This window comes from Lacerta agilis, chromosome 8 (assembly GCF_009819535.1).
Source record: "Lacerta agilis isolate rLacAgi1 chromosome 8, rLacAgi1.pri, whole genome shotgun sequence".
NCBI classification, from domain to species: Eukaryota; Metazoa; Chordata; class Lepidosauria; order Squamata; family Lacertidae; genus Lacerta; species Lacerta agilis.
The window spans coordinates 36,311,212-36,329,816 of NC_046319.1; the positions used below are offsets into that span (position 1 = coordinate 36,311,212).

The following is an 18,605-nucleotide window of genomic DNA, read 5'->3' on the forward strand; positions in this document are numbered from 1 at the left end:
GTAGGGCAGGGTCTCCTGATAAAAATGGGCAGGAAAATGTGAACCTTGCAAGAGCTCTTTTACCAGGAGGGTAAAAGTGGCAGTCCTTAGGGCAGAAGTAGAGAGCCTTCGGTCTTCCAGATGTTGCCGAACTGAAATTCCCATGAGCCCTAGCAAGCATGGCCAATAGCCAGGGATGATGGCAGCTGTATGTAGTTCAGCAACATCCGGAGGGCCAGAGGTCCCCAACACCTTTCTTAGGGCCAAACAGGTCCTGTTGAGCCACACAATTTGGCACAATGGGGGAGTTGTTGTCTTGCTCGCAACTCAACCCACGTCAACTCTGGCACTGGCTTAACCCACTTCAGTGCTTTGTGGAGAGACTTCAAAGGAAAAGCAAGCTGGAATCCGAATATACAGCACCACACAACCTGAGAGGCAATGTAGTGTAGTAGTTACAGTGTTGGACTAATACCTAGGAAGATCAGGGTTCAAATCCCCACTGAGCCATGAAGCTGGCAGACCTTGGGTCTGGCACCTTGACCTTCTTGAGGAAAAGTGGGATATAAATGCGAAAACAAACACATATGCCTTGAATTCTGCCCAAATCTATATAACTGATGTTCTTAACTAGATAATCTGGCTACACTGATTGCCCTAAGATAATGGTTGCATGAAGGACTTCCTCAGTTATATTTTGCAGACTTCATGGCTCTAGTAGAGCAGTAGTGAGGAACATGTGGCCCTCCATATGTCACTGAACTTCTACTCCCATCATCTCTCCCACTGGCCTTCTTGGCTGTTAGGAGTTAAGAGTCAGACAATTGCTGAAGAACCCATGATTCTCCTTGACTGCAGTGCTGCCACTGGGTGCTTACCCATGGCAAGGCCTTTTCAGTGATGGTTCCCCAATTGTGGAATGCCCTCCCTAGTGAAGTGTGCCTGTCCCTATCATTATCAACATTCAGGAGAAATGTAAAAACATTCCTGTTTACCCAGGCATTTGGTGGCTGAAGGATACTGTTCTGGGCAACCCTGTGATCATTGGATGGAGGAATGCTTTTCACTGTAATTGCTTTTATAAAGCGTTTTAACTGAAACTAATCTTAAATGTTTTTAATTGTAATTATTTTGGGGAATGTTTTTGCATTGTTTTTGTTTTTAAATTGTGAATCTGTTGGCAGCCCTGGGCTCCCTGGGGAGGAAGGATACAAATTCAATAAATAAAAAAATCCAAGTCAGGCTTCTTCCAGCTGCTGCCACTGAAGATAAAACTACACTCCATCAGGAGGGCCGCTGGCCTCAGCCAGCAAAAAAAGAAAAAAAGGGGGGAGCCATTTAAATCCTTAGAACTGGATTGCCCAGTGGCATAACTGGCAAAGGCGGCACCTGCTTAAGAAAGGTGGACAGCGGGCTCTGAGTAGGCTGCAAAAGCGCTGCCTGAACCGTACTTCATTTCCAGCAGTGTCTTGATACGCAGCTGCAAGGATGAAAGGGGAAAAGGCAATGAAATGGCGGGGAGGGAGAAAATGGGGAGATCAGTCATTCGCTGGTGATTAGTGTGCAATCTCTGCCAGGGAGACCACGGGACATGCCCTATTAGCTTTAAAATAGACAATTCTTCATTCCACGCGGCCTTTCAAAAGACTCCATATTATCTTTGAAAAACCGCTAACCTCTGATGGATGGGCGCCAGCAGCAAGCCGCCACTTTGATTTTAGCATTTCAGAGTGCCAAGTGCCTCATCTCTCTGCTCTCTCCCCCCAACCCCCACATCTTATTTTACTAAGTTACTGTGCTCCCCATCCACCAGACAAAAAAAAAAAGTATTGAAGCTTCAATCAAACCTCTGTACTAGGATGGATGGGCTGGATCATCTGTTGAGTCAGCCCTGGCTCTCTCTATCCAGAGCGCTCCCTGGTGGCATTAGAGCTTCATTAGCGGTAAATTGTTGCAGCAGGGATATTATTGCAGTCTCTCAAGGGCTGCCGAATATTCTAGAGAATAGGGAGGAGTAGGGAAAGGATAGCCTGCACTGGAAACCTCAAGAACTGACTGCTGAGATGAGCTCTAAGTGAGGCTGCCCTTGATATCCACCTGGAAGCTGCAGATGGTGCAAAACGTGGCAGTTAGGTTGTTGCTGAGTGCAGCAGCCTATTGCAGGAATGTGACGCCACTCTTAAAAGAGCTGCGTGGGTTTGCTGATCTGCTACCAGGCTGGGGTTAAGCATTGAATTATAAAGTCCAAAAGAACTTGGCTTACCTGAAGGAATACCCTTCCCTCCAAACAGGCCTGCCCAGTCACCAAAGTCTTCTAATAAGGCCCACCTAGCTGTGTCATAGCCTGCTGAGGCCCAGCTTGCCGCAGCCAAGGGAAGGGCCTTTTCAGTTTTGCCCCCCCCCCCGAGTCAATGGAAGAAACTCCCCTCTGAAATAAGGCAGGTGCTGATTCAGCTTAGTTTCCAGCACCTGCTAAACCCCTGTTTATTCTACCAGGTGTTTGCTGGCCATGAATACGAGTTTATTGTGATTCACCCTGATTCTATAGATGCTGCTGTATTAATTTTTACTGGGTTTTTTATTACTGTGGTTCTATTGATGTGAACTACTTTAAGATTTCTTATGAAAGGCAGTAGATTTTTTTTTTAAATTAAGTAAATTAAGAGTGGGGTTAGGTCTGCCGGTGAGGATGAAAGCCAATGTGAGCTACTGACAGGTACAGCTGGTTTGTGGATAGATCATTGGTCGTCCAGCTCAGTATCCTCTACACTGACTGGGAGTGGCTCTCCGGGTTTCAGACTGGGGCCTCTCCTAGCTTTACCTGCAGATGCCAGGAACTGAGCCTGAGATCTTTTGTGTGCAAAGCAGATGCTCTACCAAGGAGCTACAACCCTTCCCTCAAGGCACAGGAACACAGGAAACTGCTTTATAATGAGTCAGACCACTGGTCCATCTAGCTCAGTATTGCCAACGCTGACTGGCAGTGGCTTTTGAAGGCTTCAGACAAAGGTCTCTCCCAGCCCTACCTGGAGATGCTGTGGATTGAACCTGGAGCCTTCTGCATGCAAGGCAGATGCTCTGCCACTGAGCCACAGCACTTCCTTGAGTCCTTTCTCTGCTGATGTATCAAAGCCCACTAAGCTTGCCAGACATGCCCATAACTATGTCATCTCCATACACCACACAGAGATGCAGAGCGATAAACTACACTTGGTTAACCTAATCTGCTTTGTTTTTCAAAGCTCAATAATGAGAAGATGGGAGAAGGAGCTGATCACAACCAAAACAAGCATGGCTGTGTTGAGCAGGCCTGAGCAAGCTGCCTCTTCTTTTCATCACGATCAGAGCTCAGGGCGTGTTTGTGTGTGTGTTTTCCTTCGCTGGGGCATCATCTGCGCTTCTTCGAAGCACCAGGGGTCCTGCTTTCCCTTCCCCTCCCTCAGCCTTTCCTCTTTGTGGTTTAATTAGTATTTCCAAGAGCTGTGATCCCGCTGGGAAGCCTGGGTAAAATACAAGGGGAGGAGAACCCTAACAATGATTCTTAATTAGCAAACGCTTCGGCTCCCTGCTGCCAGTGGTGTCTGCAAGGAAGGGAGAGAGGATGCATGAAAAAAGGGCAGCATGGTGGGCTGGGCAACCCTGGAGGAAGAGGGCCTTGTGTGCACAGATTTAGAGGCAGCATTTTTCCTGCTTCCTGACATCTCTGAGTGTGCTTGGTGCCTGACGTGGGCACTAGCATAGATGATGCTATTTACCCCCAGCCGGAGGACATTTGCTCTGGATGCAACATGTTGCTTTTCAACACTAGATGTTCGATAAGCAGGCCTTGCCCTTCGATGGAATCAATCAGCTCTTGTGGCTCAAAAAGAAGAATCAGGAGGGGTTTATGCCAAATTAAGTCCCAAGCCACATTCAGTCTGCTCTGCATTTTGACAGCTGTTGCAAGGGAAGGTGCACACCGGCAGCAGAGATTGATGCAGTGCCAGTTTTGGTGGAGCTGAATCTGCTCAGTTGCAATCCTACACATGCCTTCTCCTTGTAACCTATGCCCATTGTGTCAATGTACAAATGCTGTTTTAGACATTTCAATGCACCAGAATGAGGTGACTGAAGGAACTAGGGACAGAGAAGCTGCCTTCTATTGAGTCAGTCCATTGGTCCATCTAGCTAAGTGTTGTCTACAATGACTGGTAGTGCCTCTCCAAGGTTTCAGGCAGGGAGTCTTTCCCAACCCTACCTGGAGATACCAGGGATTGAATCTGGGACCTTCTGCATGCAAAACAGGTGCTCTGCCACTGCGCCACTTCTCATTTGAGCACATCAGCATGCAATCTCCCCATTTGGTTGCATGTATGACAAGGTCTTGGTCATGCTGTGTAAGGTGCTGAGGCTTGAAGGCTTCAGTGTTTCATCTTCTGCATCACCAGTGCACTTCTGGGCCTTCAAGCAGCCAGGCAACCTAGGCTCAATTGGGCCAACAGCACTCCAGGCTGCTGTTCCGGTGGTGAAACCCCATAGCATGAAGGTGGGTCTACTGAGGCATCCAAAAGGAGTGTCACAAAGACTACTTTGCCCGATTCCCTACTTCCACTGCATCCACAACTGTACCTCCTACCTCTGGTCCACATGATCATCAACCCATGCCAGGCCTGGACTCTGTGGCAGCCTGTCACAAGCTAGGCCCCTGATATGACATGTTGCTCTTTAGGAATAGAATGTCCACTGAATATTACTCATCCCACGACTAGAAGGCTCATTTCGTTTTCTGGCTGCCTTATTTAGGGAAGATGGATTTCCCTCAGATATGCCTGTAGTCTCCTACTCCTGTGTTGCAGTCCCATTCCCCCTTCTCAATGCCCTTCCGAAGTCCTTCTAGAGAAAACCTCACCCTCTCCAACAGAAGCCGTGCATGTACATGTGGAAGCATTACCTGTCGCCCATCACTCCTCCAGACGCCATTCACAGTTTTGGTGGGTGCAATGGTCACAACCGGAGGCGTGTTCGGCACATTGTGCCCTCCCGGTGGGACAATCAGGGGCCCCATTGGTCCTCGCTTGGGAGTGCTTGCAGGGGAGCTGTGGTTGGTGGCCGGTGAGGAAACAGGAGAAGACTCGCTGCTTATTGAAGACCCTAAAACAAGAGAGAGAGATGGACAGAAATGAGATGGGAAGTTTTCCCTGGTGGGTAGTTTAATCCCAGGCATTAGAGCAGGCTGGGAGGCTGAAACCTTGCAGGTGCTCCCATTGAATAAGGCTACCTTCACGCTATGCACTCTGATATGACTGCAAACAGTCATGGCTTACCCCAAAGAATCCTGGGAGCTGTCATTTGTTAAGGGTGCTGAGAGTTGTCCAAAGTCCCCTTACACAGCTACAGTTTCCAGAGTGACTTAATAATCAATCCCTCTTCCCAGGAATTGATGCTCTGTGAGAGAAATGGGGACCTCCTAACAGCTCTCAGCACATGCAACAAACTATAGCTCCCATTAGTCGGGGGGGGGGGGGAGTTCAAAGTGACATCACAGTTCTTTGAATGTATGGTGCAAAAGTCGCCCAAGTTTAACCAATATTCTGACTCCAAAGAAGACTTTTCCTGAACATTGCTCCTTGTTGACAAGGGAAAGGTTTCCAGTCCCATCCCTGCTGAGGTGGTGGTGGGGAATTATCTCATGTACATTTGGGCCCATTAATGTATTTCAAAGACACCCATCTGCCAGAATAGGGATGGACAACTGCATTGCTGGGACATTCAGATGTCCATACAGAAGTTGGGGTGAGGTACCGTAGTAGCGCTATTTGGCTGCACCCACTGACCCCTTACTGATCATCAAGGAGAGTAAAGGTACCACAGTAAAGGTGTGGCTGAGACACAACATGCAGACCACCAAGAGAGACACAACATTAACCTGGCTGGATCTCTCAGAAACTTTTAAAAACAATTTCCTTTTCCTTATGAGTAGGCACACCTTTTTTGCCACACGTGGATCAAACTCTGACAACAGTGCAGGGTGGTGGTTTCTAGTGGTAATTTGATAGTTAGTTGGCCCTTGAGAACATAGGAAACTGCCTTACACCAAGTCAAACCACTGGTCCATCTAGCTCACTATTGCCTACACTGACTGGCAGCAACTCTTCAGAGTTTCAGCCAGGGAATCTTTCCCAGGCGTGGAGATGCTGGGGATTAAACCTGAGACCTTCTGCACGCAAAGCAAATGCTCTACCACTAAGCCACATTTCCTTGCAGATTTCTGAGTGACAAGATCCTACCTTTCTCAGCTCAGAAGGCCAGTTTCCTCCTCTACACCTTATAAATAAGGCACTTAATATGGTGTCAGGCACCGTACAGCTATGATGAATATTCAGATACACATAGGCACATCTGTTTCTACATCCTCATCCACAAATCAAGTGTTCTTGCTCAGAAGCCTTCGAACATTCACATTTAGCAACTGGCAAGACAAAATGGCTTATACTTGGTTTACATGGGAGGGCTGTTGCGACACATAAAAAGGGACCCTAACTACCCATTCAGTTGCTAAAAGAAACCCAGAAGCATAAAGCCAGCACAGGGGAAAGCAAAAGCAGCAAGGCAATTACTTTAGAAAAAAGGCTGATGGTACAGAGATGTTACTCTAATGCTGCAGCAGTGGAAGTCCTGGGCTTGAATACCACCCTGCATGGCTACATCTATCAACACACAAAACCTGGGGCATTACAATTAGAGGCGGGGACTGCTTTCTTTCAAGAAAAATTAGCAAAACCATCCTAAGCCAAGACTGCAAAAGCAGCCATGACCAAGATGCTGTGCTCAAAGAGACGGGCATTTGGGTAAATAAAATAGCTCGCTCTCTTTTTCAACCCTTGGGCAAGGTTTTGCTGCAATTTGCATAATACATCTGTATTTTAAATTACACCCAGCCTAGGGAAGCTGCTGGTATTTGCAAGTGGGGGGGGGGAGAGACTCACAGAAATGGAATTAAGAGCACGATGCATATAGACAAGGGTGGCTATAGGAGAAATACAAATAGGATGCTAATGATTTGCTAGATTTTGCCCTGTGCCTCAATGCAAAGAGGTTGCATGAAAAACATTCATACAAAGGGAAAGTTTGTGTAAAAACAAACATGGGGCATTCAAATAAGCTAACAGCCATTCCGAGTTAAAGAAAAACAATTTCCTTATGGTGGAACAGGGTTGACAAATGGATCATGTGACAATTTTATCTTGTTTGGTTTAAAATAAAAATAAAAATAATGCCTCTCTAAGCAAACTCTAATGACTTTGAGCCTTTTCAGACATACCAAGATGCTGTTGAGACATCACATTCACACCAAACATTTAAAGCACTCCCATGCCATTTTAAACAGTCATGGCTTTCCCCCAAAATATTCTGGGAGCTTTAGTTTGTTAAGGGTGCTGGGAGTTGTTGTTGTTTAGTTGTGTCCGACTCTTCATGACCCCATGGACCAGAGCACGCCAGGCACTCCTGCCTTCCACTGCCTCCTGCAGTTTGGTCAGACTCATGTTGGTAGCTTCAAGAACACTGTCCAACCATCTCGTCCTCTGTTGTCCCCTTCTCCTAGTGTCCTCCATCTTTCCCAACATCAGGGTCTTTCCCAGGGAGTCTTCTCTTCTTATGAGGTGGCCAAAGTATTGGAGCCTCAGCTTCAGGATCTGTCCTTCCAATGAACACTCAGGGCTGATTTCCTTAAGAATGGATAGGTTTGATCTTCTTGCAGTCCATGGAACTCTCAAGAGAGTCTCCTCCAGCACCATAATTCAAAAGCATTATATTGTTAGAAGTTGTTAGAAGACCCTTATTATCATAAAGCTACAACTTGCAGAGTTCCCTGTGAAGCTGTTTAACTCCCAGAATTATTTGAGGGAAGCCATGATGAATTAAAGTGGCATCATAGTTCTTTAAATGCATGGTGTGAATGTGGCTACAGTGAATCAGTTGAACTAACAATCCACTATGTAAGCAGCTGAATTATTAGGTTGCATTGACTATGGCAAGAGTGAGCTGAAATAGGCTGCAGGGCCTAGTATGACGGCACAAGCATGGGAGCCTAGGAATTAGAGAGGTAGATCCTTGATTTTATTGGACCCAACCAATTCAGCTTAAGGATGCTGCAAATCCTTCCTGTTTTACTGAAGGAGTAAGGGTAAGGAGTATTGAAGGGTAAGGAGTACTCAAGAGCACAAAAAGGAGATGGAATACTAAGACATCCTTTCCAGCCTGGGCTGAAAAGGTATCCACAGGAACCACCCACAATGAAGTGAACAATGAACATGTTGCACTGTTGACACATAAGGCACTTGACAGAGTTTCGTAAGGAAAAAAAATACAGCCAATTTGACACTATTTTGCCAACATTATCAGCCTAACTGAAAACATAAAAATCAACAGGCAAGAGCTTTTTTTGCCTTCATGTACTCTAAAAATTAACACGTGTGTGTGTGTGTGTGTGTGTGTGTGTGTGTGTATAATGAACTATTCTGTCAAACTCAAAAGCTTGCAACATCTTTAGTCTTTCTTCCCAATGCCATGTCTCCCACTTCCATTGGAGTCATACACCACTTGGAGCAAGCTTGCAGCAGAAGGAGAAAACAGAAAGCCGACCCAAGGAAGGTGCAGGTTTGCCGCGCTGCCAGCTCCCGGGCTTTAATAATTATTCCTGGGCGACTGCGCCACGCTTTTATTCTGGAGAGTGGTGGCATGGATGGTGCAGATGACAAAGGAAGCCGCCAGTATGGATTTGACACCTACTGAAGTCTATCTTGTCAGCGCTGAGGCCGACAACAATTAGCAGCCTTAATCCCCTCTGAGCTGGGAAGCCATTACTCACCACTGAAAGCCTTATCAATCAATACCATCACAAAGAGCCAGGCAATTAATGAAGCTAAAGTCTTACTTCAGAACCCTTAATTCTCACTGTGTGGCTTTAAAATGGGAGGGTTTGTGATCGTTATAATTAACTGGCGGTATTCAGCCAGGAGTTAGTCAATGAAACTAATCTGGCTTGGAGATGACAAGAGGCGCAGTGTGGCAGTGTCACCTTTGTTGTCTGACCTCCTGATTCCCACTCAGTGATAGCAGATTAGCAGGAAAGGCTGACAGGCAAAGGTAATTAACAGCTGAGACCCTGACGAAGAAGTAAAGGCAGAGGATGTGTGGGGAAAGGCGGGTGGAGAGGAGAAAAGGCCCCGCAAGGATCCAAACCCACTGAAGCTGACGATCAGCAGATGAGCCTGCCTGGATTTGCTTTGTAGCGTCTTCTGCTCGCCCAGTTGGAAAGGGACCTATGCCTTGATCAAAATGGAAGGAAATGATTCCTGGATGACAGCAGAAAATGGGCTCAGGGGGTGCCTGGCAGCTCAGGCACTGCAAACAGTTCTAGTCTAACAGAGCAATTCATTTGTGAAGAAAGAGCCTTGGGCTCAGACAAGACAGGATGCTGTGCCCTCAGACCTAAAACACCTCCTTTCAAAATGCTCTATGTCTGGGGGTGGTTGAGCTCACTTCTGGGGAAAGGATTTTGCCTGCTTCACCTGTGACAGATACATCGCCTCTACCCTTAGAAGGGAGCTGGGAAACTGAGGTCAGATGCTGGTGCACCCAGTGGTGGAGGGAGCCTCCATGCTGCCCGGGGCGGCAGGGCAAAGGCACCCCCCTGGGGGTGCGCCGTCACACTGCATGCGCCGTGATGTCACGATGCGTGTGTTGTGACGCCACAGCATGTCGGATGCACTGCGCATGCCTGGAATTTCCGGGCATGTGTAGTGGATCCAGCCGGCGCTGCTGTGAGGCGGTGAGCGAGCGGCGGGTCGGGCAGCCGCATGACCTGCCGCAGGAGCAGCAGCACCAGCCAGATGCATCCGGCGGAGCGTGTGGTGGGTTGTGGGGCTGCCCCGTCCATAAAGAAGCACGGATGGGGTGCTGGGCAGCGGGGGAGGGGCCGCGGAGTGTCACCCCCCTCCCCTGAAACCTGGGGCAGAGCGCCCCTTACACCCCGCCCATGCCCCGCCCTTCCTACGCCACTGGGTGCACCCCTGACAGTAAAAAAATCCCCACAAAGCCATATCGTTTCCAGTGGTTGCTGCTTCTTCAGTCCTGCATTTCCAGTTTTGAGCTGACCGAGGAGCGAACAAACACAAATGCACCCTTGATCCAGTGAAGGAAACACAGCTTTTGTGTAACACCTGTTCAAGTTCTGCCACCCCAAAAATATTCACTGCTGCAGATTCTAACCTCTACCATTAATGGGGCCACAAACAGGCCCCACAAGAGCTGGTCTCTGATTACAACCAGTCACAGCTCTCTGAATCTTCGGCTTCTACGAAATCCATGTGACCCTTCCCAGAACAGACCACCCATGGCAGGAACTTTGAATTCCCCACTAGCTAGAATTAGCAGGTGATGAGCAAAGTAGTGTAGTTACATCATACTGAGACTCCTCTCTGTCCCCCCCCCCTTCTCCCTTCTCCAGATTAATAACTGTTAAGCTCTTATTCCTTAAATGCAACTATTCTCTGGTCCACATTATTTCTGGGAAGCAGGTCATTACTGTTCCACTTTACAGATGGGGAAAAACAGAGGTGAAATATAAAACCAGGTTGCTTTGGCAGGTTACCGGTATGTCCAGAATCCCACTGACTGGGAGTGGGGACAGAGGCTGCATGCACTTGTTATTTTTAAAGTACAGTAGTATTTTTAAGGGGGCTGGTAATTGTAGCTCTGTGAGGGGTAAACTACAGCTCCCAGGGTTCTTTGTTGGGAATGTGATTTTAATGTATGGTGTGTACACAGCCACAGACTTGTAGTTTGTGCTACCCCCTCCCACTCTCTTGCCAAAACCCCTGGCATTAAAGTTCTTGCTTCCCATTTTGCTCAAAACGGTTTCAAACATTCAATAAAATTAAAGCATTCCTGGATATTGCCTCCCCCTCAAAAGGCATCATCTCTTTGGCTTCCTCAACCCACATGCAGGGTGGCATTCTAGCTCCTTGCCTCCCCCCCCCCACCCCATCACCTTATTCTTCCTGGGGGCCAATTTCTTTTTAACACATTCCCTCCAAAACTCCCCTCAGCCACCCATCCAGGCACAGCAAAAACTGCTTTGAACTCTGCATCGAATCTGGGAGCTCCAAGAACTCAATTAACATCCATTTGATATCAATAAATATGTTAAGCAGCTTCCTGTTTCTGGAAGGCCCTGGCTGGCATGGACACGCACACACGCACACGCTCTCCCCGCTGGTTCGGAGGCTGTGTGGCTTTCTTTCCTTTTGAGATGAAAGAGAATGAAATTGCAAGGAAAAAGCCATGCCACTCTAATCCCCGCTGGATGCGCACCCCTGGTTAGCTCTTGTTTTCTCCCGTCTCAAAGTCGTGTTTCATATTGACAAGGAGAGGGGGGAAATATCCCTCATCAAAAAGGTCGGGTGGTTCTTCCTGCTCAAGCTAAACTCTTTGGACCCAGCCTGGGACCTTGAGGGCATCCTTAGCAAATCTGAAAGCAGCACATCTCAGAGGCAAGTATCAGCTGTGTGGGAGAAAAGCAGGCAGACAGGCACAGCACATATCAAAATACCTTTTTTCTCCCTCATTTGCATACATCACATTGGCCTGACCTGTTCCCTTAACATCCGCATGGGCGAATGGTTAGAGTGTTGGGATATTAGGATCTGGGAGACCGGGGTTCATGGCCATGAAGATCACTGGGTGAGCTTGGCCAATCACTGCTTCAGCCTAGTCTACCTCACAGGGTTGTTATGGGGATTAAATAAGGAGGGGGAGAACCAGTGGCGTCGCTAGCCTCTGCGCTGCTGGGGGCGGCGGCAGCGCAGAGGCACCCCCCTGGGGGAGGGGCACGACGCGTGCGTCGTGACGTCATCATGACGTCACGACTCACGTGTATGCAGAAAGGGGGGATTTCCCCCTTTCCGAGGCTTTTTTTCGGCAGGGGGTGGTGACCAGCGAGGAGGGGGTGAGAAGCGTGACCCCCCCTCGCTGGTCGGCCCCCCCCCCGCCAAAAAAAAGCGGGCGGAAAGCCTGGAAAAGAAGCAGAGCGGCGCTTAAACGCGCCTGCTCTGCTTCCTTTCCAGGCTTTCCGCCCGCTTTTTTCGGCGGGGGGGGGCCCGACCAGCGAGGGGGGTCACGCTTGTCACCCCCTCCTCACTGGTCACCCCCCCCCGCCGAAAAAAAGCAGCGGAAAGGGGAAAAGGAAGCAGAGCGGCGCTTAAACGCGCCTGCTCTGCTTCCTTTGCCGGCCCCCCCCGCGGTTTTTTTCGGCGGGGGGTGGTGACCAGCGATGAGGGGGTGACAAGCGTGACACCCCCCCTCGCTGGTCGACCCCCCCCCCGCCGAAAAAAAAGCGGCGGCAGCACCCCATCCGTGTGCTGCTGCTCCTGGGGTGACGGAGGGCGCAGCGGCGCGTGGGAGTGGCGGGAGGGGCCGCCGCTTGTCACCCCCACCCGCCGCTGCTCACCCTGTCACTGGGGGCGTACCGCCCCCACCGCCCCTCCCCAGCGACGCCCCTGGGGAGAACCATGTATGCCACCTTGAGCTCCTTAGAGAAAAAGATAGGATACAAGTGCAATCAATCAATTCTCACAAAATGTGAGCAGAAGGTATACAATGTTGCAGTTATTCTACAGACACCACCATTGGTCTGTTGCATTTTTCCAGCAGCAGAAAGTCAGCCGGTAGGGCCAGGGGTTGGCAGGTGATGTTGGCGGTAGAGAAACAAATTTGTGGCACAAGAGTACTATTTAGCCATTGCTATTTATTTTGAGATGTACCGGTATGTGGGTGGGTGGTAAAGGTGCACTCTTTTTTGGCAATTACCCAAATGTGTGAGGGCTCTGTAATAGTGTGACAATCTGGAAGCACCTCAGCACATTCTGCAGACAACTCCAAACTGCAGACATTGAGTGTCAAGATTTCCCCATCTTTTTATCTTCTCTCTTGCCAACTCCTTGTTCTCCATTCTGCCTATTCTCCAGTATGAAGAAGAGTTCCCAAAGACGCCAAAGCAGGGGTGTGGGACCTGTGGTGCTCTTCATGTTGCTACACTCCAAATCCCATCGTCCCTGACAGCCGGGGCAATGCTTGCTGGGGCTGATAGGAGATGGAGTCCAACAACATCTGGAGGGCCACAGGTTTCCCAATCTCTGCTCTAAAGCTCACTCGCCAAAATATGACATTTTAGTTGGCCCTAAATAGAGGTTATAACCTCAATATGGCTTTTCGATTTTTTAAAAAATGTATTTTTTTATTAAAGATTTCTTGATTTACAGAGGTATGTGCAATGTCTCTATCTCATATTTTGCTTCTGTCTTATTACTCTCACATCACAGCAACACCCCAGGAGCAAACCATGTGCTCAAAATGCACTGGCAACACAATGGTCTTGAATAAGACTTAGGCCGCATTCACACTATGCACACTATGCATTTATTTATTTTTATAAAGAATTTATTGGTTTTTCCATAACAAAGAACAATCCAACACCTTCACCAACATTCACCCAACACTTACCCACCACAACTAAAACTAAACAGATACAAACATACCAACGATTCTTCTTCTTGTTTAAATACAAAAAAAAAAAAATTTCTTGGTTGAATCATTACAGTTGACTTCCCCTGCCTTCTCTCCTTCGGTTCCAATTCCAGATTCTACTTTAATAACTTCACATTCTAAAAATTAAATTCATTTAAAAATTCAAAACTAAACATTCTTCTTAAAATCTTATTTTTTAGTTTACAATAATATTCCACTTCTTAACTTAACTAAAATCAGATCATATTATAACTTCATAGTAATTAATAACAAAACTCCATATCTTAACATATTATTCTTAAATCAAATCATAACAGACATCTTCTTTCCCTTAAACTGCTGCTAATAAAAAGAAATCAAAGTATCCCTTTTCTAGTTCAAAAACTTAAAATCTTGACACACCGGCTTCAGGGTACCGTAATAAACCGTTTTTACTTTACCCTTAATACAATTCACCCTATCCCCGTTCTAACCATTTTCCTTTTCCGTCTTACTCCGGAACCACTCCTCAAATTGTCCTCTTTTCTTATAAGTCCACAGATCCAGACAAAGTCCACAACAGTCCTTGCATAGAGCATCAGGGTACGCAGATCATCTTCTTCCAGCTTCTCTGATTCAATGTTCCATTCTTCTTTTATCTTCCCCGTCCTGGGTCTGCCACCCCCAAAGGACGTTTCTTTTTTCCGGAGTCACCAAGCCATTTTGCTCTGTTCTTCAATCATCCCCTTCAGCTCTTTGCCAAGGCTCTCTTCCATTGCAGCCATGTCCTGAAAAGTCTCCTCTGTGGGAAGTACCTTTTCTGCCATATCCCGGTTCAATATCACCAATTTCTGGTTAAGCAGTTCCAGGCTCAAAAAAGTAATCCTTTGTTCATCAGTCAATCCATGGTTCATAACCAACTCAAAAACGAAACCCAGCATGGCAGAAGCGGGCATAGGTATCAAATTTCAGTTTCAATTTCAATATTTTTCCATCTTGATGCCAGTAGTTTTCCACTCAATCTCAAGCTTTCGCAGCCATTTTCCCTGGAGCCAGGGCTCAAAGACATAATTTTAAAGAGAGATATTCTCCACCGTCTTGCTCCCCCAAAGGGAGGTCTAAATAGTCTCACTTGTCAAAAAATCAGTACTTTATAACCATCACTGTAACAGCAGTCTCTCGAAACCGTTATTTTCTTTCCACCGAAGGGAGGGAGGCAGGCTTCCTTTCCATAATACCTCCCGGATCGTTAAATACGAAAAATAAGTCCAATCCTGTACTCACAGCCACCGGGCTTCCTTATTTTTTTCCTCTGCAGGGAGAACGATGTCGCTCACCGCGGGCGGCGGTCGCCGCTTCGCCGACCCAGTTGGGGCATGTCCCCTAATGGCCCGGCTCCGTAGTCCCTTCACCCCCACTCCCCCTTTACAGGGGGAGCGAGGGAAGGGTTCGGAGCCTTAGCGGGCCCGCTGGGGAGCCCAAGGCGCGGGACGCTCTTCCCGCGCCTCACCGGAGCCCCGCTTAGCGGTAGCGGGGCTCCAACCGCCGGGCCGGCCTGGGTCGCCTCGCTGGGAGCTGCTGTTTGTTAAGGGTGCTGAGAGTTATTTCTCTTCACAGAACTACAATTCCCAAAATTAGCTGTGAAGAGGGATTGTTAAACCACTTCAGAACTGTAGCTCTGTGAAAGGAATAGGGGTCTCTTAAAAACTCTTAACATCCTTAACAAGCAATGGCTCCTGGGATTCTTTGGGGGAAGCCATGACTGTTTAAAGTGGTATCACAGTGCCTTAAATGTATGGTGTGGATGTGGCCTTACTTGGATGCAACCAATTATCCACAGAGAAGGACCCTCAGAGGCCAACCTCTGGATCTTTGCCACATTAAAAATCCCCCAAGGTGCTTCATTATGGTGTTTTGCATGCAAAGCAGTCCCACTTCAGTAGTACCTGATGTGGTGGGAAGAGCTGAGGACTCGCCCTCTCATCACTAGCGTCACTGCAGCTTACCTGGAGAAAGGGTCCTGTGAACACACTCAGGGAAAATCCAGACTGGATCAACCTGTGCATCCATACAGCACTGACCTCACCACTGCTGTGCTCCGCCCTTCCATGCCACACACAGGCCAACAATGCCACCGCCACCACCAGGGCCGTCTCAAAGGGATCGTGCGCCCTGGCGCGACGATCCCTCGGCGCCCCCGGTGGGCCGCCTCTCCGCCCACCCCCCTCCCGCGCTGGCCGCCCCTCGGGGGGGGGGTGGGCGAGCGGGGGATGGGGGCGTGGCGCTGCAAGCCGGCCACCCTCCGGCGCCCCAGCTGGAGCGCTGGGAAGGGCGCGCAAAGCCCTACGCTGCTCCAGCGCCACGTCCATCATCCCCCGAGGGGCGGCCAGCGCGGGAGTGAGGTGGGCGAGCGGGGGATGAGGGGCGTGGCGCTGCAAGCCGGCCACCCTCCGGAGCCCCAGCTGGAGCGCTGGGAAGGGCGCGCAAAGCCCCGCGCTGCTCCAACGCCACGTCCATCATCCCCCGAGGGGCGGCCAGCGCGGGAGGGAGGCGGGCGAGCGGGGGATGAGGGGCGTGGCGCTGGAGCGGCGCGGAGCTTTGCGCGCCCTTCCCAGCGCTCCAGCTGGGGCTCCGGAGGGTGGCCGGCTTGCAGCGCCACGCCCCTCATCCCCCACTCGCCCACCTCCCTCCCGCGCTGGCCGCCCCTCGGGGGATGATGGACGTGGCGGTGAAGCAGCGCGGGGCTTTGCGCGCCCTTCCCAGCGCTCCAGCTGGGGCTCCGGAGGGTGGCTGGCTTGCAGTGCCAGGCCCCTCATCCCCCGCCCCATAGGGGCGGGGGCAGGTTGGGGAGGGGGCGCCCGGTATGCCGGCGGGCTCGCGGGGGCGCCCCTGGGGGGCCTGGCGCCCTGGTGCACCGCGCCACCTGCCCCTATGAATGAGACGGCTCTGGCCACCACTAAGAAAGCCTGCACACTCCCTTGTTTTACACTTCACGCCTGCCCATTCTCCCTAAACGCTTCCCAATATAATCTCCTATTAAGCATCTCCAAGCTGATTCATCTCCAGGAGCCAGACAGGCGGAGAACTCCGAAGACAGCAAAGGGATTTTTTTTTCCATTTTTCTTTTTGTTAAACAATCAAGTTATGCAGCAGCTAAAATCTAAATCAACGGAGAAGAAAAACTCTGCACAGCTTTTCATTATCAACCATATTTTGCTGGGGCAGATATTTGTATATAGCTTGCAAAGGAGAACAAAAAAAAAAAAAAGACTGCATTTGCAAAGAGGAATTAGAGCTGGAGAGGAGATCCGAGCATCAGGAAATCAATGTCAAAAATCCACTAAAGTCGCTTTTGACGGGCTAAGCAGCAAAGCAGCAGGAGGGAAAAATGAAGGGCGGGCGGGCGGGCGAGGAACACTACATGGTAGAGAAAATGGGGGAAAGGAGGGAGGGAAGAGATGGCAGGAAGGGTAAGGCATCTTCTAATCTATAGCGTTTCGCAAATTGATTTCCCCTTTGGGTGGAGGGGGAAGGAGAAGGAAGCTGTTCCCATTATCCAGATTGGAGACTTCAGTGATTAACGCTCTATGCAGAAAGGAGTAGCAATTTCAACCACAATAATGCATTCTCTACCTCTGTTTAAAACCTACCTTGCATCTGCTCAAAGCGTTCTGCTGCCTGATTAGAATGGCCTGTTTCACCCTCTCTTAGCTCAAAACTCCCTTCACTGTTCCTCCCTTCTGAAAGGGGCATCACTTCCTCTTATCTAGTGCTCAGAACCAGAAGCCCCGAAGCACATGGAGCCTCAATGAGAGAGTGTCTCAAAGCATGTGCAGAGTACATGTCTTTCACCTTTGAGTAAACCATCCTCAGCATATACATACCCCTCCATAGATGGGGACAGGAGGAAGGATCACACAGTTCATTTAAAGCACTATTGATTCCACTTTAAACAGTCAATGCTCCCCCCACAAAAAATCCTGAGAGCTATAGTTTGTTAAGGATGTCCCCTGTCTGTCAGTCCTCTGCCCCCCAGCTACATTTCCTGTGAAAGGAATTGGAATCTCCTAAAAACTCTCAGCACCCTTAACAAACTACAGCTCCCTTGATGCTTTGAAGAAAAGGTGTGAATGTGGCCCTGGAATGTGAGGAATTAACTACTGCTTGTTTGGAGCTGCTTGGTCTCTTCTTCCCCCACTGCAAGGTAGCAGCCACCTCTCTGGATGACAGTCAGCAGCCTCCAAAGGATGCACTCAGTTCCTGGAAGCTTCCAGGTTGTTCTCTGAACTGCGAACACAGCTATTCGCCCACCTTGGGACTACAAATGTGCTCACCTGCATGAAAAGCACCAAGCAGTGCTGTGTAGCCAGCCTTAATTGACTCACTCTCCTCTGCTCCAATTTAGATAATTGCTGTGTACAATGAAACCTCTGTTTAAAGGAAGCACTTTCTGAAAGGAACAGACACAGCGGAATAACAAAGCAGCTACTGCGACCTGCTCTGGTGCCAAAACAGTCTCCAAAACCCTCAGTGGAAAGCGGCTGGCTCATGGTTGACCTACAGCAGGGTCAGGGAGGGATCTGCTTCTCCAGGTGGCCCCAGCAACCAAACCCATAATGTCAAAGGAGAATGGAAGGCTTGCGCGTGCAGCTGCTGGCATCACAGCAGTGAGCCATGCTCCTTACAGAGGCCACTAAGAATCACTCTCTTATTCCTTCCCTCCTGGGAGCTGCCACCACCTGTCCAGCTACTGGAGATTTAAGCAGTGGTGACTGGTGCCCATTGCAGCTGGCAGGTGGAAGGCAGGAAGGCCAACAGGCAGAGGCAACTAAACCCTGCAACCTGGCTGAGTTCTACAAAGGGCAATGATGAGACTAAGGAGGAGGAGGAAGCTGCCAGGCGGTGCCAATCCCAAGGCTGGTTGGAGGTAGGAGAGCAGGAATGTGGAATGCTGGCTGAGGGCAGACTGTGGTTAGAGAGGCAGTGCCCTGTTTGTCCTAATGGATCTGTCTCCACTGTGGGCCTGATCCCAGGATTTTGGGACCAACGACTGAGTCTTCTAACTGGCAAGAGCTGTGGGA

The 18,605-nt window shown here is 49.3% G+C and overlaps 1 protein-coding gene across 7 annotated transcripts in view; it reads right to left on the reverse strand.

Annotated features, from left to right (window-relative positions):
• Positions 1-18,605, reverse strand: part of GSE1 (Gse1 coiled-coil protein) — a 385,949-nt gene that overhangs the window by 36,284 nt on the left and 331,060 nt on the right. For all 7 annotated transcript variants that reach the window (XM_033156928.1, XM_033156929.1, XM_033156934.1 and 4 more), the window contains one exon: positions 4,910-5,109. In XM_033156928.1, the coding sequence (XP_033012819.1) occupies positions 4,910-5,109 (200 nt within the window). The remainder of the gene's footprint in view (positions 1-4,909; positions 5,110-18,605) is intronic.